Here is a 26399-nt window from a genome sequence, read left to right as displayed (position 1 = left end):
ACAGTCCTAGAAGCCTGCTGCTGATTCCAAGACTGCATGAAGGGCATGCCCCCGATCTGGGTCCAAGATTATCTGCAGACCAGATAAAGAAAGAGGAGTTCTTACATTGTGTAAAAGACCTCTCTATCATGGGAGTGATCCCGTCCCAGTACAGGAACAAGGTCAGGGTTTTTATTTCAACCTGTTTGTGGTCACCAAAAAGGAGGGAATCTTCAGACCAATTTTAGATCTCAAGGGTCTAAACAAATTTCTCAGAGTTCTGTCCTTCAAGATGTAAACTATACGTTCCATTCTCCCATTGATCCAAGAGGGTCAATTTATGACAACAGTGGGTTTAAAGGACGCGTATTTACATGTTCCCATTTACAGGGATCATCACAAGTTCCTAGGGTTTGCCTTCCAGGACAAGCACTTCCAGTTCGTGGCTCTGCCTTTCGGTCTGGCCACGGCTCCAAGAATGTTACCTTCCTAAGAACTCACGGGTGGAAGATAAAGTTGGGAAAAAGTTCATTGACTCCAAGTACAAGGATAATTTTCTTGGGAACCATAATAGATTATCCATGTAGATCTTTCTGACAGAAGTCAGGAAATCAGATTATTGATACTTGTCTAGCCTTTCAATCCTCTTTGTCCGTCAGTGGCTCAGTGCATGGAGGTTATCGGGCTGATAGTGGCGGCAATGGATATCATCCTGTTTGCTCGGTTCCATCTCAGACCTCTGCAGCTAAGCATGCTCAGGCAATGGAACGGGGATTATGCAGACTTGTCTCCTCAGATAACTCTGGAGCAGGAGACAAGAGATTCTCTTCAATGGTGGTTGTCTCTGGATCATTTTTTCCAGGGAACTTGCTTTCCCAGACCGTCTTGGGTGATTGTGACAACATATGCCAGCCTTTTAGGGTGGGGAGCTGTCTGGGGCTCCCTAAAGGCTCAGGGACTCTGACTCAGTCAGTCTGTTCTTCCTATAAACATCCTGGAACTGAGAGCGATCTTCAATGCTCTTCTGGCCTAGCCTCAGTTAGCCTCGGCCAAGTTTATCAGGTTCTAGTCGGACAACATAACTTCAGTAGCTTACATCAATCATCAGGGAGGAACGAGGAGTTCCTTAGCAATGACTGAAGTAACCAAGATAATTCAGTGGGCAGAGGCCCATTCTTGCTACCTGTCAGCAATCCCCATCCCAGGGGTGGACAACTGGGAAGCGGACTTTCTGAGCAGACAGACCTTTCATGCGGGGGAGTGGGAACTCCATCCAGAAGTGTTCTCCAGCCTGATTCTCAATTGGGGTCAGCCGGAGTTGGATCTCATGGCATCTCGACAGAATGCCAAGCTTCGGAGATACGGGTCGAGGTCCAGGGACCCCCAGGCGGAACTGATAGATGCCCTATTGGTTCCTTGGAACTTCATTCTAGCATACCGCTTTCCTCATTTTGCTCTTCTTCCTCTGGTAATTGCTCGAATCAAACAGGAGAGGACTTCGGTGATCCTCATAGCACCGGCCTAGCCTCGCAGGATTTGGTATGCAGATCTGGTGGAGATGTCTTCTCTACCACCTTGGAGACTTCCGTTGAGGAAGGACCTTCTGATTCAGGGGCCCTTCCTTCACCCAAATCTAGTTTCTCTGAAGCTGACTGCTTGGAGATTGAACGCTTAATCTTATCCAAGTGGGGGTTTTCTGACTTGGTCATAGAGACCATGGTTCAGGCTCGTAACCTGTAACTAGGAGGATTTTCCATAAGATTTGGCGTAAATATCTCTATTGGTGTGAATCCAAGGGCTTCTCATGGAATAGAGTTCGGATTCTTAGAATTTTGTCTTTTCTCCAGTAAGGTTTGGAGAAGGGTTTATCGACAAGTTTCCAGAAGGGTCAAATTTCGGTTCTGTCTATTTTATTTCACAAACATCTGGCGGAATTCCCAGATGTACAATCCTTTTGTAAGGCCCTAGTTAGGATCAGGCCTGTGTTCAAACCAGTTACTCCTCCTTGGAGTCTTAATTTAGTTCTCAGAGTTCTTCAAGGGGCTCCGTTTGAGACTGCATTTCTTGGATATCAAGTTGTTATCTTAAAAAGTTTTATTTCTTGTTGCTATTTCTTCAGCTTGAGGAGTATCAGAGCTCTCGGCTTTGCAGTAAGAGTTTCCTTACCTTATTTTCCACTCAGATAAGTCGGTCTAAATTAGGATTTCTTCCTAGAGTGGTTTCAGATCAAAACATTAATCAGGAGATTGTCTTCCTTCTTTGTGTCCTAATCCTCCTTCTCAGGAGGACTGTCTTCTGTACAATTTGGATGTGGTCCGTACCTTAAAGTTTTATTTTCAGGCGACTAAAGACTTTCGTCAGTCTTCTTCTTTGTAATTTTCTATGGAAAACTTAAGGATCAGAAAGCTACGGCTACTTTCTCCAACATAGGTGTGTCCGGTCCACGGCGTCATCCTTACTTGTGGGATATTCTCTTCCCCAACAGGAAATGGCAAAGATCCCAGCAAAGCTGGTCACATGATCCCCCCTAGGCTCCGCCTTCCCCAGTCATTCTCTTTGCCGTTGTACAGGCAACATCTCCACGGAGATGGCTTAGAGTTTTTTGGTGTTTAAATGTAGTTTTTATTCTTCAATCAAGAGTTTGTTATTTTAAAATAGTGCTGGTATGTACTATTTACTCTGAAACAGAAAAGAGATGAAGATTTCTGTTTGTAAGAGGAAAATGATTTTAGCAACCGTTACTAAAATCGATGGCTGTTTCCACACAGGACTGTTGAGATGAAGTAACTTCAGTTGAGGGGAACAGTGTGCAGACTTTTGCTGCTTGAAGTATGACACATTTCTAACAAGACTTGGTAATGCTGGAAGCTGTCATTTTCCCTATGGGATCCGGTAAGCCATTTTAATAACAAGTTATAAAGGGCTTCACAAGGGCTTTAAAGACTGGTAGACATTTTTCTGGGCTAAAACGTTTGTTTTATAAACATGTTTAATGGTTTATTACTTTGTGGAGTTAATTTTATCTTGGGAATTTTGATAAAAAAGACGGCAGGCACTGTATTGGACACCTTTTTCACTGGGGGCCTTCTCTAGTCATAGGCAGAGCCTCAGTTTCGCGCCACTAATGCGCAGTTGTTTTTTGGGAAGCAAAGCATGCAGATGCATGTTTAAGGAGCTCTGATACACTGAAAAAGCGTGCTGAAGGCGTCATTTGGTATCGTATTCCCCTCTGGGCTTGGTTGGGTCTCAGCAAAGCAGATACCAGGGACTGTATAGGGGTTAAATGTAAAAACGGCTCCGGTTCCGTTATTTTAAGAGTTAAGACTTTCAAATTTGGCGTGCAATACTTTTAAGGCTTTATGACACTGTGGTGAAATTTTGGTGAATTTTGAACAATTCCTTCATACTTTTTCGCATATTCAGTAATAAAGTGTGTTCAGTTTAAAATTTAAAGTGACAGTAACGGTTTTATTTTAAAACGTTTTTTGTACTTTGTTATCAAGTTTATGCCTGTTTATCATGTCTGTACCAAAGTTCCTTCTCATTTAAATAGATGTGATGCATGTGATAGTGAAAATGATGCCCAAGATGATTCCTCTAGTGAGGGGAGTAAGCATGGTACTGCATCATCCCCTTATGTGTCTACACCAGTCTTGCCCACACAAGAGGCCCCTAGTACATCTAGTGCGCCAATTCTTCTTACTATGCAACAATTAACGGCTGTAATGGATAATTCTATTAAAAACATTTTAGCCAAAATGCCCACTTATCAGCGTAAGCGCGACTGCTCTGTTTTAGATACTGAAGAGCATGAGGGCGCCGATGATAATGGTTCTGACATGCCCTTACTCCAGTCTGAAGGGGCTAGGGAGGTTTTGTCTGAGGGAGAAATTTCAGATTCAGGAAAAATTTCTCAACAAGCTGAACCTGATGTTATTATGTTCAAATTTAAATTGGAACATCTCCGCGCTCTGCTTAAGGAGGTGTTATCTACCCTGGATGATTGTGACAATTTGGTCATTCCAGAGAAATTATGTAAGATGGACAAGTTCCTAGAGGTCCCGGTGCCCCCCGAAGCTTTTCCTATACCCAAGCGGGTGGCGGATATTGTAAACAAAGAATGGGAAAGGCCCGGCATACCTTTTGTTCCTCCCCCTATATTTAAGAAATTGTTTCCTATAGTCGACCCCAGAAAGGACTTATGGCAGACAGTCCCTAAGGTCGAGGGGGCGGTCTCTACTTTAAACAAACGCACTACTATCCCTATAGAGGATAGTTGTGCTTTCAAAGATCCTATGGATAAAAAGTTAGAAGGTTTGCTTAAAAAGATGTTTGTTCAGCAAGGTTACCTTCTACAGCCAATTTCATGCATTGTTCCTGTTACTACAGCAGCGTGTTTCTGGTTTGATGAACTAGAAAAGTCGCTAGATAAGGATACCTCTTATGAGGAGATTATGGACAGAATTCATGCTCTTAAATTGGCTAATTCTTTTACTCTAGACGCTACCCTGCAATTAGCTAGATTGGCGGCGAAAAATTCAGGGTTTGCTATTGTGGCGCGCAGAGCGCTTTGGCTAAAGTCTTGGTCAGCGGATGCGTCATCCAAGAACAAATTGCTTAATATTCCTTTCAAGGGGAAAACGCTGTTTGGCCCTGACTTGAGATTATTTCAGATATCACTGGGGGAAAGGGCCATGCCCTTCCTCAGGATAGGTCTTTCAAGGCTAAAAATAAGCCTAATTTTCGTCCCTTTCGTAGAAACGGACCAGCTTCAAGTTCTACACCCTCTAAGCAAGAGGGTAATACGTCTCAGGCCAAGCCAGCCTGGAGGCCAATGCAAGGCTGGAACAAAGGTAAGCAGGCCAAGAAACCTGCTACTGCTACAAAGACAGCATGAGATGTTGGCCCCCGATCCGGGACCGGATCTGGTGGGGGGCAGACTTTCTCTCTTCGCTCAGGCGTGGGCAAGAGATGTTCTGGATCCTTGGGCCCTAGAAATAGTCTCCCAAGGTTATCTTCTGGAATTCAAGGAGCTACCCCCAAGGGGAAGGTTCCACAGGTCTCAATTGTCTTCAGACCTCATAAAAAAACAGGCATTCTTACATTGTGTAGAAGACCTGTTAAAAATGGGAGTGATTCATCCTGTTCCATTAAAGGAACAAGGGATGGGGTTCTACTCCAATCTGTTCATAGTTCCCAAAAAAGAGGGAACATTCAGACCAATCTTGGATCTCAAGATCTTAAACAAATTTCTCAGGGTTCCATCGTTCAAAATGGAAACCATTCGAACAATTCTTCCTACCATCCAGGAAGGTCAATTCATGACCACGGTGGATTTAAAGGATGCGTATCTACATATTCCTATCCACAAGGAACATCATCAGTTCCTAAGGTTTGCCTTTCTGGACAAACATTACCAGTTTGTGGCACTTCCATTCGGATTAGCCACTGCCCCAAGAATTTTCACAAAGGTACTAGGGTCCCTTCTAGCGGTGCTACGACCGAGGGGCATTGCAGTAGTACCTTACTTGGACGACATTCTGATTCAAGCGTCGTCCCTGCCACAAGCAAAGGCTCATACGGACATTGTCCTAGCCTTTCTCAGATCTCACGGGTGGAAGGTGAACGTAGAGAAAAGTTCTCTATCTCCGTCAACAAGAGTCCCCTTCTTGGGAACAATAATAGACTCCTTAGAAATGAGGATTTTTCTGACAGAAGCCAGAAAATCAAAACTTCTAAACTCTTGTCAAGTACTTCATTCTGTTCTTCTTCCTTCCATAGCGCAGTGCATGGAAGTAATAGGTTTGATGGTTGCGGCAATGGACATAGTTCCTTTTGCGCGAATTCATCTAAGACCATTACAACTGTGCATGCTCAGACAGTGGAATGGGGATTATACAGACTTGTCTCCAACGATTCAAGTAGATCAGAGGACCAGAGATTCACTCCGTTGGTGGCTGACCCTGGACAACCTGTCACAAGGGATGAGCTTCCGCAGACCAGAGTGGGTCATTGTCATGACAGACGCCAGTCTGGTGGGCTGGGGCGCGGTCTGGGAACCCCTGAAAACTCAGGGTCTTTGGTCTCGGGAAGAATCTCTTCTACCGATAAACATTCTGGAACTAAGAGCGATATTCAATGCTCTCAAGGCTTGGCCTCAGCTAGCAAAGGCCAAATTCATAAGGTTTCAATCAGACAACATGACGACTGTTGCGTATATCAACCATCAGGGGGGAACAAGGAGTTCCCTGGCGATGGAAGAAGTGACCAAGATAATTCAATGGGCGGAGACTCACTCCTGCCACTTGTCTGCAATCCACATCCCAGGAGTGGAAAATTGGGAAGCGGATTTTCTGAGTCGTCAGACATTTCATCCGGGGGAGTGGGAACTCCATCCGGAAATCTTTGCCCAAATTACTCAATTGTGGGGCATCCCAGACATGGATCTGATGGCTTCTCGCCAGAACTTCAAGGTTCCTTACTACGGGTCCAGATCCAGGGATCCCAAGGCGACTCTAGTGGATGCACTAGTAGCACCTTGGAGCTTCAACCTAGCTTGTGTTCCCACCGTTTCCTCTCATTCCCAGGCTGGTAGCCAGGATCAAACAGGAGAGGGTATCGGTGATCTTGATAGCTCCTGCGTGGCCACGCAGGACTTGGTATGCAGACCTGGTGAATATGTCATCAGCTCCACCATGGAAGCTACCTCTGAGACAGGACCTTCTTGTTCAAGGTCCGTTCGAACATCCGAATCTGGCCTCACTCCAACTGACTGCTTGGAGATTGAACGCTTGATTTTATCAAAGCGAGGGTTCTCAGATTCTGTCATTGATACTCTTGTTCAGGCTAGAAAGCCTGTAACTAGAAAAATCTACCATAAAATATGGAAAAGATATATCTGTTGGTGTGAATCTAAAGGATTCCCATGGAACAAGATAAAAATCCCTAGGATTCTATCCTTTCTTCAAGAAGGTTTGGAGAAAGGATTATCTGCAAGTTCTTTGAAGGGACAGATTTCTGCTTTATCTGTTTTACTTCATAAAAAGCTGGCGGCTGTGCCAGACGTTCAAGCTTTTGTTCAGGCTCTGGTCAGAATCAAGCCTGTTTACAAAAATTTGACTCCTCCCTGGAGTCTCAATCTAGTTCTTTCAGTTCTTCAGGGGATTCCGTTTGAACCCCTACACTCCGTTGATATAAAGTTATTATCTTGGAAAGTTTTGTTTTTGGTTGCAATTTCTTCTGCAAGAAGAGTTTCAGAGTTATCTGCTCTGCAGTGTTCTCCTCCATATCTGGTGTTTCATGCAGATAAGGTGGTTTTGCGTACTAAACCTGGTTTTCTTCCGAAAGTTGTTTCTAACAAAAATATTAACCAGGAGATAGTCGTGCCTTCTTTGTGTCCTAATCCAGTTTCAAAGAAGGAACGTTTATTGCACAACTTGGATGTAGTTCGTGCTCTCAAATTTTACTTAGCAGCTACTAAGGATTTCAGACAAACATCTTCTTTGTTTGTTGTTTATTCTGGTAAAAGGAGAGGTCAAAAAGCAACTTCTACCTCTCTCTCTTTCTGGCTTAAAAGCATTATCCGATTGGCTTATGAGACTGCCGGACGGCAGCCTCCTGAAAGAATCACAGCTCACTCCACTAGGGCTGTGGCTTCCACATGGGCCTTCAAGAACGAGGCTTCTGTTGATCAGATATGTAAGGCAGCGACTTGGTCTTCACTGCACACTTTTACCAAATTCTACAAATTTGATACTTTTGCTTCATCTGAGGCTATTTTTGGGAGAAAGGTTTTGCAAGCCGTGGTGCCTTCCATCTAGGCGACCTGATTTGTTCCCTCCCATCATCCGTGTCCTAAAGCTTTGGTATTGGTTCCCACAAGTAAGGATGACGCCGTGGACCGGACACACCTATGTTGGAGAAAACAGAATTTATGCTTACCTGATAAATTACTTTCTCCAACGGTGTGTCCGGTCCACGGCCCGCCCTGGTTTTTTAATCAGGTCTGATGAATTATTTTCTCTAACTACAGTCACCATGGTATCATATGATTTCTCCTATGCATATTCCTCCTTTACGTCGGTCGAATGACTGGGGAAGGCGGAGCCTAGGGGGGATCATGTGACCAGCTTTGCTGGGCTCTTTGCCATTTCCTGTTGGGGAAGAGAATATCCCACAAGTAAGGATGACGCCGTGGACCGGACACACCGTTGGAGAAAGTAATTTATCAGGTAAGCATAAATTCTGTTTTTCTTTCTTTTTGGCTGAAGAGTATCATAAGTTTGTTTTGCATATGAGACTACTGGACAGCAGTCTCCCAAGAGGGTTACAGCTCATTCCACAAGTTGCTTCTTCGTGGGCATTCAAAAATGAAGCTTCTGTGGAACAGATTTGCAAGGCTGCAACTTGGTCCTCTTTTCACACTTTTGCCTCGGCTGAGGCTGTTTTTGGGAAAAAGGTTCTTCGTGCAGTGGTGCCTTACGTTTAGGTTCCCTGTCTTGTCCCTCCCGTATCATCTGTGTACTCTAGCTTGGGTATTGAATCCCAGTAGTAATTAAGATGATCTGTAGACTCATCGTGTCATAAAAAAGAAAAGAAAATTTATGCTTACCTGATAAATTTTATTTCTTTTTTTGACACGATGAGTCCACGGCCCGCCCTGTTCTTGTGAGACAGGTTGTGGGTTATTGTAAACTTCAGACACACCTGCACCTTGGCTTTTCCTTTCTCTTCCAAACTTCGGTCGAATGACTGGAGTGGGAGGGAAGAGAGGAGCTATTTAACAGCTCTGCTGTGGTGCTCTTTGCCTCCTCCTGCTGACCAGGAGGTGAATATCCCATTAGTAATTAAGATGATCCGTGGACTCATCGTGTCAAATAAATAAATTTTTCAGGTAAGCATACATATTATTTTTTTTAAATTTTTATTTTTAGGTGTATCACAGTTTCCACGATGAAGTGGATGAATACAGAAAGCACTGGTGGCGATGTGATGGACCTTGTCAAAATAGAAAACCGTATTTTGGGTATGTGAAACGAGCAATGAACCGAGCACCATCTTCTCTTGACCCTTGGTGGTCTGAGCACCAGCGCACCTGTGGAGGAAAGTATATCAAGATCAAGGAACCAGAAAACTATTCTCAGAAGGGGAAAGGAAAGGATAATGCCACAAAACCTCAAGCCAGCACAGAAACGAATAAGAAAACTAGTATGGCCAGCAAGGAACCCGATGTGAAAACTAGTATGTTATTTTTATTTTATATATATATATATATATATATATATATATATATATATATATATATATATATATATATATATATATATATATATATATATATATATAATTCTAGAGATAAAATATATATATATAGTCCCAAATATACGCAGACACTCACCGGGTTTAAATGAACAAATAGCTTAATCAAAAGTGACGTTTTGGGGTTTATGAGAGGGGACGGGGATAAAACCCTGAAACGTCACTTTGTTGGATTAAACTAATTGTTCATTTTAAACCCGGTGAGTGCCTGCTTATATTTGGGACTGTGATTGTGTTTCTCTTTCTCTCTTTTTCTCTTTCTCGTATTCTACATACATTTACAGAAAAAAAAAGCTCTTCAGTGGTAACTTGTTTTTATATAATAAAATCAGTTGTTGATACCTGTGCATGAGCAATTGCTGACACTGATTGCTGTGAATAACAGAGGCACACTATGTGTACAGTGTATGCTGTAGGATATTGCAAATGTTGTATTGGTATGGTTCACAACCACAATGAATGATGCGTGTTGCAGTAAGAGAGGTTTCATGTTTCAGAAAGGGCATGTCATTTTAAACAACTTTCCAATTTAATTATCAAATTTTCTTTGTTCTCTTCGTATTACTTGAAAGCTAAACCTAGGTAGGCTCACATTCTAATTTCTAAGTCTTTGAAGGCCGGCTCTTATCTGATCACGTTTGACAGTAGTTGTGTTGTGCTTTTTTTTGTTGTTGTTTTTTTTGTTTGTTTTTTACAGCTAGACAGTGCTGGTTTGTGTGTGCCATATAGAAAACATTATGCTCACATCCATCAGTTACTTATGAGAGGGCACTGATTGGCTAAAATGCAAATCTGGGTAATAAAGGGATTATCTATGTTTTTAAACGATAAAAATTCTGGAGTAAACAGTCCCTTTAAGTAACAGCTAGCAGTAGTGTTATTTTTCCATTTTAAAGCGGTATACAGTCTCATATACAGGTATACCCCGCTCCATACAGCGGGTTATGGACCAGAGCCTTGCTGTAAAGTAAAAACCGCCTTAAAGTGAAACTAGGCGGTTTAGCTTTCTTTTCACTTGCCAGTGTGTTTAAAAACGTAAAAACATGTTTGAACTAACATATTAGTGGCGTACTAGTGCTACGTTTAGTTTAACACTAGCACAGTATTCAATTAGTATTCAATAAATACTGTACCTGTAAAAGTGACAATTACTGTAGTAAAATTTGACTATAACACTGAGACACAGATTGCACTGTAATGCTGTAAACAGAGTGAACTGCGCTTAACAAAATGGTGCCAGTCACTTTTCTCGCAATCTCACGAAGATTACAGCACTGTTTCAAAATCCTTGGAGGTTGAATTTAAGCTCCACAAAGCGCTGTATTAACGAAACGCTGTAAAGTGAGGTATAGCTGTATAATAATTTTACATATTGCACATTAGAATACTGTGTCGCTGAGACTAATAACACTGAGATTAGGATTAAAGTATATTATCTTAATTTGCCATCTAACCAGATACCGTTTGCACTCTTAGATGAGTAGTTCTAATAACTTCTGTGTCATTTTTTAATTGTCCCTGACATATAATAATGGTGCCAATAAGTCATATATTGGTGCATGAAAGTTTGTAATCACATACCCACTTTTAATATAGTATAGATGCTTATTATCAAATCTGAAATGCTCTACTATGCATTTCAAAACTATTTCTTCTGTTAAGTGTGATCAGTCCACGGGTCATCATTACTTCTGGGATATTACTCCTCCCCAACAGGAAGTGCAAGAGGATTCACCCAGCAGAGCTGCATATAGCTCCTCCCCTCTACGTCACTCCCAGTCATTCTCTTGCACCCAACGACTAGATAGGATGTGTGAGAGGACTATGGTGATTATACTTAGTTTTATATCTTCAATCAAAAGTTTGTTATTTTAAAATAGCACCGGAGTGTGTTATTATCTCTCTGGCAGAGTTTGAAGAAGAATCTACCAGAGTTTTTGTTATGATTTTAGCCGGAGTAGTTAAGATCATATTGCTGTTTCTCGGCCATCTGAGGAGAGGTAAACTTCAGATCAGGGGACAGCGGGCAGATGAATCTGCATAGAGGTATGTAGCAGTTTTTATTTTCTGACAATGGAATTGATGAGAAAATCCTGCCATACCGATATAATGTCATGTATGTATACTTTACACTTCAGTATTCTGGGGAATGGTACTTCACTAGAATTACACTGTAAGAAATACATAAAGCTGTTTAATAACTAGAGATTATGTTTAACGTTTTTGCTGGAATGTAAAATCGTTTTCATTTACTGAGGTACTGAGTGAATAAATGTTTGGGCACTATTTTTCCACTTGGCAGTTGCTTAATCTGTTTTCTGACAGTTTCTGTTCTCCCTCACTGCTGTGTGTGAGGGGGAGGGGCCGTTTTTTGGCGCTTTTTCTACACATCAAATATTTCAGTCAGCAACTCATTGTATTCCCTGCATGATCCGGTTCATCTCTACAGAGCTCAGGGGTCTTCAAAACTTATTTTGAAGGAGGTAATTTCTCTCAGCAGAGCTGTGAGAATTATAGTTTGACTGAGATAAAAAACGTTTATTCTGTAATTTGTTTCCTGCTTTCAGAATTTGTTATCTTTGCTAATGGGATTAAACCTTTGCTAAAGTTGTGTTATTTACAAGGATTGAGGTTATAACTGTTTCAATTTATTAATTTTCAACTGTCATAGATCTTCTGTGCTTCTTAAAGGCACAGTACGTTTTAATATTATTCTAATTGAATTGTATTTCCAAGTTACAAGTTTATTTGCTAGTGTGTTAAACATGTCTGATTCAGAGGATGATACCTGTGTCATTTGTTGCAATGCCAAAGTGGAGCCCAATAGAAATTTATGTACTAACTGTATTGATGCTACTTTAAATAAAAGTCAATCTGTACAAATTGAACAAATTTCACCAAACAACGAGGGGAGAGTTATGCCGACTAACTCGCCTCACGTGTCAGTACCTACATCTCCCGCTCAGAGGGAGGTGCGTGATATTGTAGCGCTGAGTACATCTGGGCGGCCATTACAAATCACATTACAGGATATGGCTACTGTTATGACTGAGGTTTTGGCTAAATTACCAGAGCTAAGAGGTAAGCGTGATCACTCTGGGGTGAGAACAGAGTGCGCTGATAATATTAGGGCCATGTCAGACACTGCGTCACAGGTGGCAGAACATGAGGACGGAGAGCTTCATTCTGTGGGTGACGGTTCTGATCCAAACAGACTGGATTCAGATATTTCAAATTTTAAATTTAAACTGGAAAACCTCCGTGTATTACTAGGGGAGGTGTTAGCGGCTCTGAATGATTGTAACACAGTTGCAATACCAGAGAAAATGTGTAGGTTGGATAAATATTTTGCGGTACCGACGAGTACTGAGGTTTTTCCTATACCTAAGAGACTTACTGAAATTGTTACTAAGGAGTGGGATAGACCCGGTGTGCCGTTCTCACCCCCTCCGATATTTAGAAAAATGTTTCCAATAGACGCCACCACAAGGGACTTATGGCAAACGGTCCCTAAGGTGGAGGGAGCAGTTTCTACCTTAGCTAAGCGTACCACTATCCCGGTGGAGGATAGCTGTGCTTTTTCAGATCCAATGGATAAAAAATTAGAGGGTTACCTTAAGAAAATGTTTGTTCAACAAGGTTTTATATTGCAACCCCTTGCATGCATTGCGCCGATCACGGCTGCAGCGGCATTCTGGATTGAGTCTCTGGAAGAGAACATTGGTTCAGCTACTCTGGACGACATTACGGACAGGCTTAGAGTCCTTAAACTAGCTAATTCATTCATTTCGGAGGCCGTAGTACATCTTACTAAACTTACGGCGAAGAATTCAGGATTCGCCATTCAGGCACGCAGGGCGCTGTGGCTAAAATCCTGGTCAGCTGATGTTACTTCTAAGTCTAAATTGCTTAATATACCTTTCAAAGGGCAGACCTTATTCGGGCCCGGGTTGAAAGAGATTATCGCTGACATTACAGGAGGTAAAGGCCATGCCCTGCCTCAGGACAAAGCCAAAGCCAAGACTAGACAGTCTAATTTTCGTTCCTTTCGTAATTTCAAAGCAGGAGCAGCATCAACTTCCTCTGCACCAAAACAGGAAGGAGCTGTTGCTCGCTACAGACAAGGCTGGAAACCTAACCAGTCCTGGAACAAGGGCAAGCAGACTAGGAAACCTGCTGCTGCCCCTAAAACAGCATGAATTGAGGGCCCCCGATCCGGGATCAGATCTAGTGGGGGGCAGACTTTCTCTCTTCGCCCAGGCTTGGGCAAGAGATGTTCAGGATCCCTGGGCGCTAGAGATAATATCTCAGGGATACCTTCTGGACTTCAAATACTCTCCTCCAAGAGAGAGATTTCATCTGTCAAGATTGTCAACAATCCAGACAAAGAAAGAGGCGTTTCTACGCTGCGTACAAGAGCTTCTTGTTAATGGGAGTAATCCATCCAGTTCCACGATCGGAACAGGGACAGGGGTTTTACTCAAATCTGTTTGTGGTTCCCAAAAAAGAGGGAACTTTCAGACCAATCCTGGACTTAAAGATCCTAAACAAATTCCTAAGAGTTCCATCGTTCAAGATGGAGACTATTCGGACAATTTTACCTATGATCCAAGAGGGTCAGTACATGACCACTGTAGATTTAAAAGATGCTTACCTTCACATACCGATTCACAAAGATCATTATCGGTACCTAAGGTTTGCCTTCCTAGACAGGCATTACCAGTTTGTGGCTCTTCCATTCGGATTGGCTACAGCTCCAAGAATCTTCACAAAGGTTCTGGGTGCTCTTCTGGCGGTACTAAGACCGCGGGGAATCTCGGTAGCTCCATACCTAGACGACATTCTGATACAAGCTTCAAGCTTTCAAACTGCCAAGTCTCATACAGAGTTAGTGCTGGCATTTCTAAGGTCACATGGATGGAAGGTGAACGAAAAGAAAAGTTCACTCGTTCCACTCACAAGAGTTCCCTTCCTGGGGACTCTTATAGATTCTGTAGAAATGAAGATTTACCTGACAGAGGACAGGCTAACAAGACTTCAAAGTGCTTGCCGCACCCTTCATTCCATTCAACACCCGTCAGTGGCTCAATGCATGGAGGTAATCGGCTTAATGGTAGCGGCAATGGACATAGTACCCTTTGCACGCTTACACCTCAGACCACTGCAACTGTGCATGCTAAGTCAGTGGAATGGGGATTACTCAGACTTATCCCCTTCTCTGAATCTGGATCAAGAGACCAGAAATTCTCTTCTATGGTGGCTTTCTCGGCAACATCTGTCCAGGGGGATGCCATTCAGCAGACCAGACTGGACAATTGTAACAACAGACGCCAGCCTTCTAGGTTGGGGTGCCGTCTGGAATTCTCTGAAGGCTCAGGGACAAGGGAGTCAGGAGGAGAGTCTCCTGCCAATAAACATTCTGGAATTGAGAGCAGTTCTCAATGCCCTCCTGGCTTGGCCCCAGTTGACAACTCGGGGGTTCATCAGGTTTCAGTCGGACAACATCACGACTGTAGCTTACATCAACCATCAGGGAGGGACAAGAAGCTCCCTAGCTATGATGGAAGTATCAAAGATAATTCGCTGGGCAGAGTCTCACTCTTGCCACCTGTCAGCAATCCACATCCCGGGAGTGGAGAACTGGGAGGCGGATTTCTTAAGTCGTCAGACTTTTCATCCGGGGGAGTGGGAACTTCATCCGGAGGTCTTTGCCCAAATACTTCGACGTTGGGGCAAACCAGAGATAGATCTCATGGCGTCTCGACAGAACGCCAAGCTTCCTCGTTACGGGTCCAGATCCAGGGATCCAGGAGCAGTCCTGATAGATGCTCTGACAGCACCTTGGGACTTCAGGATGGCTTACGTGTTTCCACCCTTCCCGTTACTTCCTCGATTGATTGCCAGAATCAAACAAGAGAGAGCATCAGTGATTCTAATAGCACCTGCGTGGCCACGCAGGACTTGGTATGCAGACCTGGTGGACTTGTCATCCTGTCCACCTTGGTCTCTACCTCTGAAACAGGACCTTCTGATACAGGGTCCCTTCAAACATCAAAATCTAACTTCTCTGAAGCTGACTGCTTGGAAATTGAACGCTTGATTTTATCAAGACGTGGGTTTTCTGAGTCAGTTATTGATACCTTAATACAGGCTAGGAAACCTGTTACCAGAAAGATTTACCATAAGATATGGCGTAAATACCTATATTGGTGTGAATCCAAAGGTTACTCTTGGAGTAAGGTTAGGATTCCTAGGATATTGTCTTTTCTACAAGAAGGTTTAGAAAAGGGTTTATCTGCTAGTTCATTAAAGGGACAGATCTCAGCTCTGTCCATTCTGTTACACAAACGTCTGTCAGAAGTTCCTGACGTCCAGGCTTTTTGTCAGGCTTTGGCCAGGATTAAGCCTGTGTTTAAAACTGTTGCTCCACCATGGAGTTTAAACCTTGTTCTTAATGTTTTACAGAGCGTTCCGTTTGAACCCCTTCATTCCATTGATATAAAGTTGTTATCTTGGAAAGTTCTATTTTTAATGGCTATTTCCTCGGCTCGAAGAGTCTCTGAATTATCAGCCTTACATTGTGATTCTCCTTATTTGATTTTTCATTCGGATAAGGTAGTCCTGCGTACTAAACCTGGGTTCTTACCTAAGGTAGTTACTAACAGGAATATCAATCAAGAGATTGTTGTTCCTTCTTTATGCCCAAATCCTTCTTCAAAGAAGGAACGTCTACTGCACAACCTGGATGTAGTCCGTGCTCTAAAATTTTACTTACAGGCAACTAAGGAATTTCGACAAACGTCTTCTCTGTTTGTCATTTACTCTGGGCAGAGGAGAGGTCAAAAAGCTTCCGCTACCTCTCTTTCTTTTTGGCTTCGTAGCATAATTCGTTTAGCTTATGAGACTGCTGGACAGCAGCCTCCTGAAAGAATTACAGCTCATTGTACTAGAGCTGTGGCTTCCACTTGGGCCTTCAAGAATGAGGCCTCTGTTGAACAGATTTGCAAGGCTGCAACTTGGTCTTCGCTTCATACTTTTTCCAAATTTTCCAAATTTGACACTTTTGCTTCATCGGAGGCTATTTTTGGGAGAAAGGTTCTTCAGGCAGTGGTTCCTTCTGTATAAAGAGCCTGCCTATCCCTCCCGTCATCCGTGTACTTTTGCTTTGGTATTGGTATCCCAGAAGTAATGATGACCCGTGGACTGATCACACTTAACAGAAGAAAACATAATTTATGCTTACCTGATAAATTCCTTTCTTCTGTAGTGTGATCAGTCCACGGCCCGCCCTGTTTTTAAGGCAGGTAAATATTTTTTAATTTATACTCCAGTCACCACTTCACCCTTGGCTTTTCCTTTCTCGTTGGTCCTTGGTCGAATGACTGGGAGTGACGTAGAGGGGAGGAGCTATATGCAGCTCTGCTGGGTGAATCCTCTTGCACTTCCTGTTGGGGAGGAGTAATATCCCAGAAGTAATGATGACCCGTGGACTGATCACACTACAGAAGAAAGGAATTTATCAGGTAAGCATAAATTATGTTTTTTTGTTATTAGACATATTTGCAACGAATTTTATTATCAGTAATTTGGACCAAGATTGCTTCTTTGTTTGGGTTGTCATGGATGACCTTGAACAAAGTACATGCCCCATGTGTTTAGATGCTATTGTGGAACCCCCAGTTACGCTTTGTCCCCCATGTATTGAGAGGGCTTTACAGTGTAAAGAACAAATTTTCTTTAGTAAAGCTATATTTAATGAATGTCCTCAGACTGATGAAATTCAGGGTATGCCGCATCTTTCTCCCCAAGCGTCACAGCCTTTAACGCCCGCACAGGTGACGCCATGTTCTTCAACGGCGTCTGCATCATTTACATCGCAGGATATGGCTGCAGTTATGTCATCCACTATTACAGAAGTTTTATCTAAGTTGCCAGTGTTACAAGGCAAACGCAGCAGGACAGAGGCCCACGTGGTCCCTGCAACTTCTGATGCTTTAATAGCTATCTCCGATATACCTTCCCAGGGCTCGGAATTGGGGGGGTAGGGAGGCCCTGTCTGAAGGGGAACTGTCTGACTCAGGAAGTGCATTACCCCAGACAGATTCGGATATTATGTCCTTCAGATTTAAACTTGAACACCTCCGCCTTTTGCTACGAGAGGTTTTGGTGACTCTGGACGACTGTGACTCTATTGTGGTCCCGCCAGAGAAATTGAGTAAGATGGACAAATACCTAGAGGTCCCTTCTTATTCCGATGTGTTTCCGGTTCCTAAGAGAATTTCGGAAATTATTACAAGGGAATGGGAGAGACCGGGTATCCCATTCTCCCCTTCCCCTATTTTTAGGAAAATGTACCCTATAGCTGACACCGTTCGGGACTCTTGGTAGACGGTCCCTAAGGTGGAGGGAGCTATCTCTACCCTGGCTAAGCGTACGACTATCCCTATTGAGGACAGTTGTGCTTTCAAAGACCCTATGGATAAAAAGTTAGAGGGTCTTCTAAAAAAGCTATATATTCATCAAGGGTTTCTATTACAACCGACGGCCTGCATTGTAACGGTCACAACTGCGGCTGACTTTTGGTTTGACGCTCTAGAAGAGTCCCTTAAGACTGAGACTCCTTTAGAAGAAATAATGGATCGAATTAAGGCCCTTAAGCTGGCTAATTCTTTTATTACGGATGGCGGCTAAGAATTCAGGATTTTCCATTTTAGCGCACAGAGCCTTATGGTTAAAATCTTGGTCTGCGGATGTGTCCTCTAAATCAAAGCTCTCGGCGATTCCTTTCAAGGGTAAGACCCTGTTCGGGTCTGTTTCTGACATTACGGGAGGTAAGGGTCACCTCCTTCCTCAGGACAAAACAGCTAAACAAAGGGAACGACAGAATAATTTTCGTTCCTTTCGAAACTTCAAGGGAATCCCCTCTTCTATTAAACAGGAAGGGAATTATTCTCAAGCCAAACCCACCTGGAAAACTAACAAGGGTTGGAACAAGGGTAAACAACCCAAGAAACCTGCAGCTGCTACCAAGACAGCATGAAGGGGCGGCCCCCGATCCGGGACCGGATCTAGTAGGGGGCAGCCTTTCTCTCTTTGTTCAGGATCCCTGGACACTAGAAATCGTGTCTCAAGGGTATCAGTTGGAGTTCAAAAATTCCTTCCCAAGGGGATGGTTTCTTCTTTCACCATTGTCTGTAGACCAGATAAAAAGAGAGGCGTTCTTACGTTGTGTAGAAGACCTCTCCACCATGGGAGTAATTTGTCCCGTTCCAGAACAGGGGCAGGGGTTTTACTCAAATCTTTTTGTGGTTCCCAAAAAAGAGGGAACGTTCCGACTCATTTTAGATCTCAAGAGTCTAAACAAGTTTCTGAGAGTTCCATCCTTCAAGATGGAGACTATTCAGACAATTCTTCCATTGATCCAGGAGGGTCAATATATGACTATCGTGGACTTAAAGGATGCATATCTTCATATTCCTATCCACAAAGATCACCAGTTCCTAAGGTTTGCCTTCCTGGACAAACATTTTCAGTTCGTGGCTCTTCCTTTCTGGCTGGCTACAGCACCCAGGATCTTCACGAAGGTTCTAGGGTCTCTGCTAGCGGTTCTCAGACCGCGGGGCATTGCAGTGGCGCCTTATCTGGACGATATTCTGATCCAGGTGTCTTATCAACTGACAGTCTCATACCGACATGGTTCTGTCCTTTCTAAGGACTCACGGGTGGAAGGTGAATCTAGAAAAAAGTTCTCTAATTCCACAGACAAGGGTTCCTTTCCTGGGAACTCTAATAGACTCTATATCCATGAAAATCTTCTTTACGGAAGTCAGAAAGTTAAAGATCCTGAATACATGCCGAGCCCTTCAGTCCACTCCTTGACCATCAGTGGCTCAGTACATGGAGGTAATTGGATTGATGGTGGCGGCAATGGACATCATTCCGTTTGCTCGTTTTCATCTCAGACCTCTACAACTGTGCATGCTTAGACAGTGGAATGGAGATTATGCAAATGTGTCTCCTCAGATGGATCTGGATCCGGAGACAAGAGACTCTCTTCTTTGGTGGTTGTCACAGGATCATCTGTCCCAAGGGACGTGCTTCCGCAGACCCTCATGGGTGATAGTGACAACGGACACCAGTCTATTAGGATGGGGTGCAGTCTGGAATTCCCTGAAGGCTCAGGGTGTGTGGACTCGGTCGGAGTCTCTCTACTTCCAATCAATATTCTGGAGTTGAGGGCAATATTCCATGCTGAGGCTTGGCCTCAGTTGGCTTCGGCAAAGTACATCCGATTTCAGTCGGACAACATCACGACTGTGGCCTACATCAATCATCAGGGAGGAACAAGGAGATCCTTGGCGATGACAGAAGTATACAAGATAATTTGGTGGGCAGAGGCTCACTCTTGTTATCTGTCAGCAATCTACATCCCAGGAGTAGACAACTGGGAAGCGGATTTTTTGAGCAGACGTTTAATCCGGGGGAGTGGAAACTCCACCCGGAGGTCTTTGCCACCCTGATTCTCAGATGGGGCAGGCCGGAGCTGGATCTCATGGCGTCTCGTCAGAATGCCAAGCTCCCGAGATACGGATCCAGGTCCAGGGATCCTCAGGCCGAACTGATAGATGCCTTGGCAGTGCCTTGGTCGTTCAACCTAGCTTATGTGTTCCCTCCATTTGCTCTCCTTCCCCGGGTGATTGCTCGAGTTAAACAGGAGAGGGCTTCGGTGATTCTCATTGCTCCTGCGTGGCCTTGGAGGACTTGGTATGCCGATCTGATGGACATGTCATCTCTGCCACTGTGGAAGCTTCCATTGAGGTAGGACCTTCTCATTCAGGGACCCTTCCATCATCCGAATCTAATTTCTCTACAGCTGACTGCTTGGAGATTGAACGTTTGATTTTATCTAAGCGGGGGTTCTCTGATGCGGACATTGATACCTTGATTCAGGCACGCAAGCCTGTTACTACAAAGATTTACCATAAGATATGGCGTAAATATCTTTATTGGTGCGAGTCCAAGGGCTACTCATGGAGTAGGGTTAGGATTCCCAGGATTTTATCTTTTCTCCAAGAAGGATTGGAGAAAGGGTTGTCGGCAAGTTCCTTAAAAGGACAGATTTCTGCTTTGTCTATTTTGCTACACAAGCGTCTGGCAGATGTTCCAGATGTTCAATCTTTGTCAGGCTCTGACTAGAATCAGACCTGTGTTTAGACCAATTGCTCCTCCTTGGAGTTTGAATTTAGTTCTTAATGTTCTTCAAGGGGTTCCGTTTGAACCTATGCATTCCATAGATATTAAGTTATTATCTTTTGAAAGTTTTATTTTTGGTTGCTATTTCTTCTGCTCACAGAGTTTCTGAGCTTTCGGCATTACAATGTGATTCTCCTTATCTTATTTTCCATTCTGATAAGGTGGTGTTACGTACCAAACCTGGTTTTCTTCCTAAGGTTTTTTCTAACAAGAATATTAATCAGGAAATTGTTGTTCCTTGTGTCCTAACCCTTCTTCTAAGAAGGAGCGTCTGTTACATAATTTGGACGTAGTCCGTGCCTTGAAGTTCTACTTGCATGCGACTAAGGATTTTAGTCAAACATCTTAATTATTTGTTATTTTTGCTGGGAAACGTAGGGGTCAGAAAGCTACGGCTACCTCTTTGTTTTTGGCTGAAGAGTATCATCCGTGTTGCATATGAGACTGCTGGACAGCAGCCTCCAGAACGAATTACGGCTCATTCCACTAGGGCTGTGGCTTCCTCATGGGCATTTAAAAATGATGCTTCCTTTGAACAGATTTGCAAGGCTGCAACTTGGTCGTCTCTTCACACTTTTTCCAAATTTTAAAAATGTGATATTTTCCTCGTCTGAGGCTGTTTTTGGGAGAAAGGTTCTTCAAGCAGTGGTGCCTTCCGTTTAGGTTCCTGTCTTGTCCCTCCCTTTCATCCGTGTCCTATAGCTTTGGTATTGTATCCCATAAGTAAGGATGAAATCCGTGGACGCGTATATCTTGTAAAAAAAAAAAGGAAAGTTATGCTTACCTGATGTATTTCTTTTACGATATGACGAGTCCACGGCCCACCCTGTCGTTTTGTTCTAAAGACAGGTTTTTATTTTTGTTAAACTTCAGTCACCTCTGCTCCTTGGCTTTTCCTTTCTCTTCCTAACTTTGGTCGAATGACTGGGTTGGGGGGAAGGGAGGAGCTATTTATGCAGCTCTTCTGTGGAGCTCTTTGCTGCCTCCTGCTGACCAGGAGGCGATATCCCATAAGTAAAGATGATATCCGTGGACTCGTCATATCGTAAAAGAAAGAAATTTATCAGGTTTTACCTCTGTGATTACCTTGTATCCTAAGTCTTTGCAGTCTGCCCCTTATTTCAGTTCATTTGACACACTTTAGTTAGCCAATCGGTGCCCTCTCATAAGTAACTCCATGGGTGTGAGCACAATGTTATCTATATGCGCATATGTACCAACACGCTCTAGCTGTGAAAAATCGTCATGCATTCAGATAAGAGGTGGCCTTCAAGGGCTTAGAAATCAGCCTACCTAGGTTTAGCTTTCAACAAAGAATACCAAGAGAACAAACCAAATTTCATGACAACAGTAAATTGGAAAGTTGTTTAAAATTACATGCCCTATCTGAATCATGACTAGACTGTCCCTTTAACATAATCCTAAGTATAACATTTCTTGCTAACCTTTTATTTGAATCTTTCCGCAGGTAAAAGTCATGGAGTTGATATTCGTACAGTTATCCCATTTAGTGGCGTTGGATATAAACTTAATGATACCACTAAAACAGTCTCAGCAACACAAGTAAAGACTGTTATTCCATCTGCAGCTTCAAAGCCATCTTTACCTACCACTTCTTCCACCAATGCGGTTCCAAACAATAAGGTTTTTATTCCAAACACAACAAACATCAACAATCCTGCGACCTCCAAAAAACCTCATGTGCCTAAAATATCTGTTGGTAATGCTAAAGTGTTTATAAATGTAAATGGATCACCAGTAAGACTTCCAGTTAGTGGCAATAAGGCAACTACAGGACATAACCCATGTAATGGTAAGAGGGAGTTTCCTTCTAATCTCATACAGAAAAAAATATCATTTGAAACGCCACATTCATCCAAGACTGCTCCTTCATTCACCTCTCAGGGATCAAGCAGTGGAAACGACTATACTCAGCCATCTAAAAGGCCTCGTGTGGATAGCAAAGCATTTGAAAACTTTTTTGTAAAAGCCCCTAAGAGTACAAGTAAAGAGAGTGAATCGCTCCCAAATATTTTTAACCATATTGCATCAACAAGCTCTAATTCGATGAGCCAGAGTGTGAAAGTCAATTGTCCCATCTGTCGAACTGAAGTTTATGAATCTAAGATCAATGACCATTTAGACTCCTGTCTAGCAGCCTGCTAGATGCAATTTTATGTATCTCAAAGTTTTATATAAAGTTATTTATTAATCGTGTATCATATGTGTTTGTTGCTGTTGATCAGGGTTTGCTTCAGATTTTTTTCCTTTGTATTAGTTGCTTAAAGGTACAGTCTACAATAGAATTAATATTTAATAGATAGATAATCCCTTTATTACTCATTCCCCAGATTTGCATAACCAACACTGTTATATTAATACACGTTTTATTCTGATTACCTTGTATTTAAGCCTCTGCAGACTGCCTCCTGATCACATGACTTTTTATTATCTATTGACTTGCATTTAGTACACTTGTGCTAAATCTAAAATAACTCCTGGGATGTGAACACAATGTTATCTATATGGCCCACATGAACTAGAAGTCTCCTGTTGTGAAAAGCAAATAAAAAAGCATGTGATAAGAGGCTGTCTTTAGTGGCTTAGATATATATTAATATAACAATGTTGGTTGTGCAAAGCTGGGGAATGGGTAGTAAAGGCGTTATCTATCTTTTTAAACAATAACCATTTTAGTGTAGACTGTCCCATTAATGTGACATTTTAGACAGTTTTTTTCTTTCTTTCATACTGCATAGAGAATAAAAAAAAATTGTGCTGAAAAACTTGCTTCCTCTTAGCCTTTTGAAGAAAACTGGTGCCCTGCCCATGTCTGGTGTTATCCACACACACATGCGAAGTATTCCTGTATGCTTTTTACTCAGCACTTTCAGGGAATAATCCAATCTAACTTCTCTTAAGTTCAAATTTTTAGTTTGTCATGGCTGACACCCCAGCTTCCTACAACTTAAAGGGACATGAAACCTAAATTGTTTGTTTAATGATTCAGGCAGCACATGTCATTTTAAATAACTTTTCCAATTGATTTCTGTTTAATTAGTTTTTTTCTCTGTGTATCCTTTGTTGAAAAGTATACCTAGGTAGGCTGGCTTAGAAGCTGCTCTCCCAGTAGTGCATTGCTGCTCATTCAACAAAGAATACCAAGAGAATTAAACAAAATGGATAATAGAAGTAAATTGGAAAGTTGTTTAACATTGTATGCTCTGTCTGAATAATGAAAGAAACATTTTGATTTTCATATCCCTTTAAGATGAAAGTTTAAAGGTGTACAGTAAAGTAAAAAATAAACATTCATGGTTTAGATAGAACATATCATTTTAAACCACTCCAATTTACTGCTATTAAATTTGCTTTGTTCTCTTGGTATCGTTTGTTGAATAGGAAATCTGTGTAATCTCATAAGAGCTCAGGAGTGTGCATGTGTCTTTAGTTCTCTATTGCCATAGCGTTTTGCAACATTGTAGCAGTTATGAGATTACATAGATTTACTATTCAATAAAGGATACCAAGAGAACTAAGCAAATTTGATAATAGAAGTAAATTGGAAAGTTGTTTAAAATTGCAAGTTCTATTTGAATCATGAAAAGTTTAATTTTGACTTTACTGTCCCTTTAAGTGTGTGACAATTTTTCTGGGAAGCAGGTAACATTTACATATAGTTATGCTTATTTTACCAAAGTAGATTTATCTACACCATGGGGAAAGTTTTAACTTCCAGGATTTATTTAAAAAAAAAAAAAAGTGATCTTTATATGATAGAAAGTATTTTTAATATTTTGTACAAGTTAACAAGGCACAGGTGTTTTTGTTGTCTTGAGTTTTAAAAGTGCCTTTCTATAAGGTCTACATGCTTTTGGGATATTCTAGTATAAATATTTATGGTGCTAGATATTTTCAATCTAGTTTATTTAAAAAGGCCACCCTTTCTGTTTTATTGAGATTGCTTCAAGATTTTTATAAGTGCCAGGAGGTATTCAGACCTGCTGCGTACCAGTCAACTCTTAAATTGTGTTTATACGGAATGCATAAGGAGCTGATCTCAGAGTAAAGAATACATTTCTAAATAAAACCTACTGTACTGTAAAAGTGTATTGATCTTAAGGCTAGGGCCATAATGTTTTACTAGAATATTTTCCTGGTATGAAACAAGCTAGGTTCTTTTTTCTGTGTGGGGTTTTAGAAAAACACTTTTTTTTTAAAAATGTCCTTAATTTGTAAAGCAAAAATAATAAAAGATTTAATATTGACAGTCTCCCTCTTCTTTTTGTTAATTCAAATCATAATTGACTGCTCCTCTAAATTCACAAAGTGGTGTCAGAATCTAGTGTGCAGATGGACCCCTCCGTTTACTAAAAGGTATTTAAAAAAAAACTATAGTTAGCGCAACACGTTAACCACACTTGTGCATACTGCTGTATTACTGTTAATTGAGAAAAGATTAGCTTTGCTCACTCTCAAACACTATCAGCTAGTTTTGGGAGTGTGTTTATATTTAGTATACAAATATAAATGGCAACCTGGTGCCTGGTATTTCTTGAACCACACATTAGTCACCATGTGGTCTTTGTTTACTGTGTAAAGCATTACTTTTGGTTCAACCAACACGTTCTATGGAGTCACTGCCTCCTAGAATCTTAATTCTGTCTCCCCAGTTTTTTTTTTTTTATTCATCTATATTCAAATACCACTTTGGGCCTCCTAAAATTATTTCTGGCTTTTAAATATTATCTATACTATAATTGCGTTTGTAATGTCCGTTGGCAGTTGCGCACGCATCCTTACGAGGAAGCCAACAGAATGAGAATTCACCTTGATGCAGAGAAGCTGCAGCCAAAAGAATTCACCCGGATGCAGTGAAGCTGCATCCAGGTGGATTCCGAAAATGGCAGGGTGGTGAAAGAATCCACCCTGCCATTTTTGGAATCCACTGGGATGCAGCAAAGGCAAACGGAGCATTACAAAAGAAAAACACCCGTACGAAGTATAAGGAAAAAAATAAACTAACCGCCTGCACGAAGTATTAGGAAAAAAACAAAACTACCTAATAAAATTATTAACCCCTAAATCCGCAAACCCAAACATCGCAAACTACCTAATACATCTATTAACCCCTATAACACCAACCCCCTACAACGCATTAAACCTAATTTACCTATTAACTCCTACAGCGCCAACCCCCACAACGCAAAAAACTAATTTAATGACTAAGCCCCCTAACCTGACACTCCCTAAATTAACTCCTTAATTACAATTTCTTTCATGTAATTAACAAGAGTCCATGAGCTAGTGACGTATGGGATATACATTCCTACCAGGAGGGGCAAAGTTTCCCAAACCTTAAAATGCCTATAAATACACCCCTCACCACACCCACAAATCAGTTTTACAAACTTTGCCTCCAAGGGAGGTGGTGAAGTAAGTTTGTGCTAGATTCTACGTTGATATGCGCTCCGCAGCAAGTTGGAGCCCGGTTTTCCTCTCAGCGTGCAGTGAATGTCAGAGGGATGTGAGGAGAGTATTGCCTATTGAATGCAGTGATCTCCTTCTACGGGGTCTATTTCATAAGGTTCTCTGTTATCGGTCGTAGAGATTCATCTCTTACCTCCCTTTTCAGATCGACGATATACTCTTATATTTACCATTTCCTCTACTGATTCTCGTTTCAGTACTGGTTTGGCTTTCTACAAACATGTAGATGAGTGTCCTGGGGTAAGTAAGTCTTATTTTCTGTGACACTCTAAGCTATGGTTGGGCACTTTATTTATAAAGTTCTAAATATATGTATTCAAACATTTATTTGCCTTGACTCAGAATGTTCAACTTTCCTT

The 26399-nt window shown here is 42.0% G+C and overlaps 1 protein-coding gene across 1 annotated transcript in view; it reads left to right on the top strand.

Annotated features, from left to right (window-relative positions):
- The window catches only part of SPRTN (SprT-like N-terminal domain), a 66872-nt gene extending 42054 nt beyond the window's left edge, over positions 1-24818 (top strand). Inside the window, exons 4-5 of the mRNA XM_053711004.1 lie at positions 8913-9219; positions 22019-24818. Of these exons, the coding sequence (XP_053566979.1) occupies positions 8913-9219; positions 22019-22716 (1005 nt within the window). The 3' untranslated portion in view covers positions 22717-24818. The remainder of the gene's footprint in view (positions 1-8912; positions 9220-22018) is intronic.
- Positions 24819-26399: the final 1581 nt, after the last annotated feature.

The sequence above is a fragment of the Bombina bombina genome, chromosome 4, assembly GCF_027579735.1.
Source record: "Bombina bombina isolate aBomBom1 chromosome 4, aBomBom1.pri, whole genome shotgun sequence".
Lineage (NCBI taxonomy): Eukaryota > Metazoa > Chordata > Amphibia > Anura > Bombinatoridae > Bombina > Bombina bombina.
This window is presented reverse-complemented; position numbering and strand designations above follow the sequence as displayed.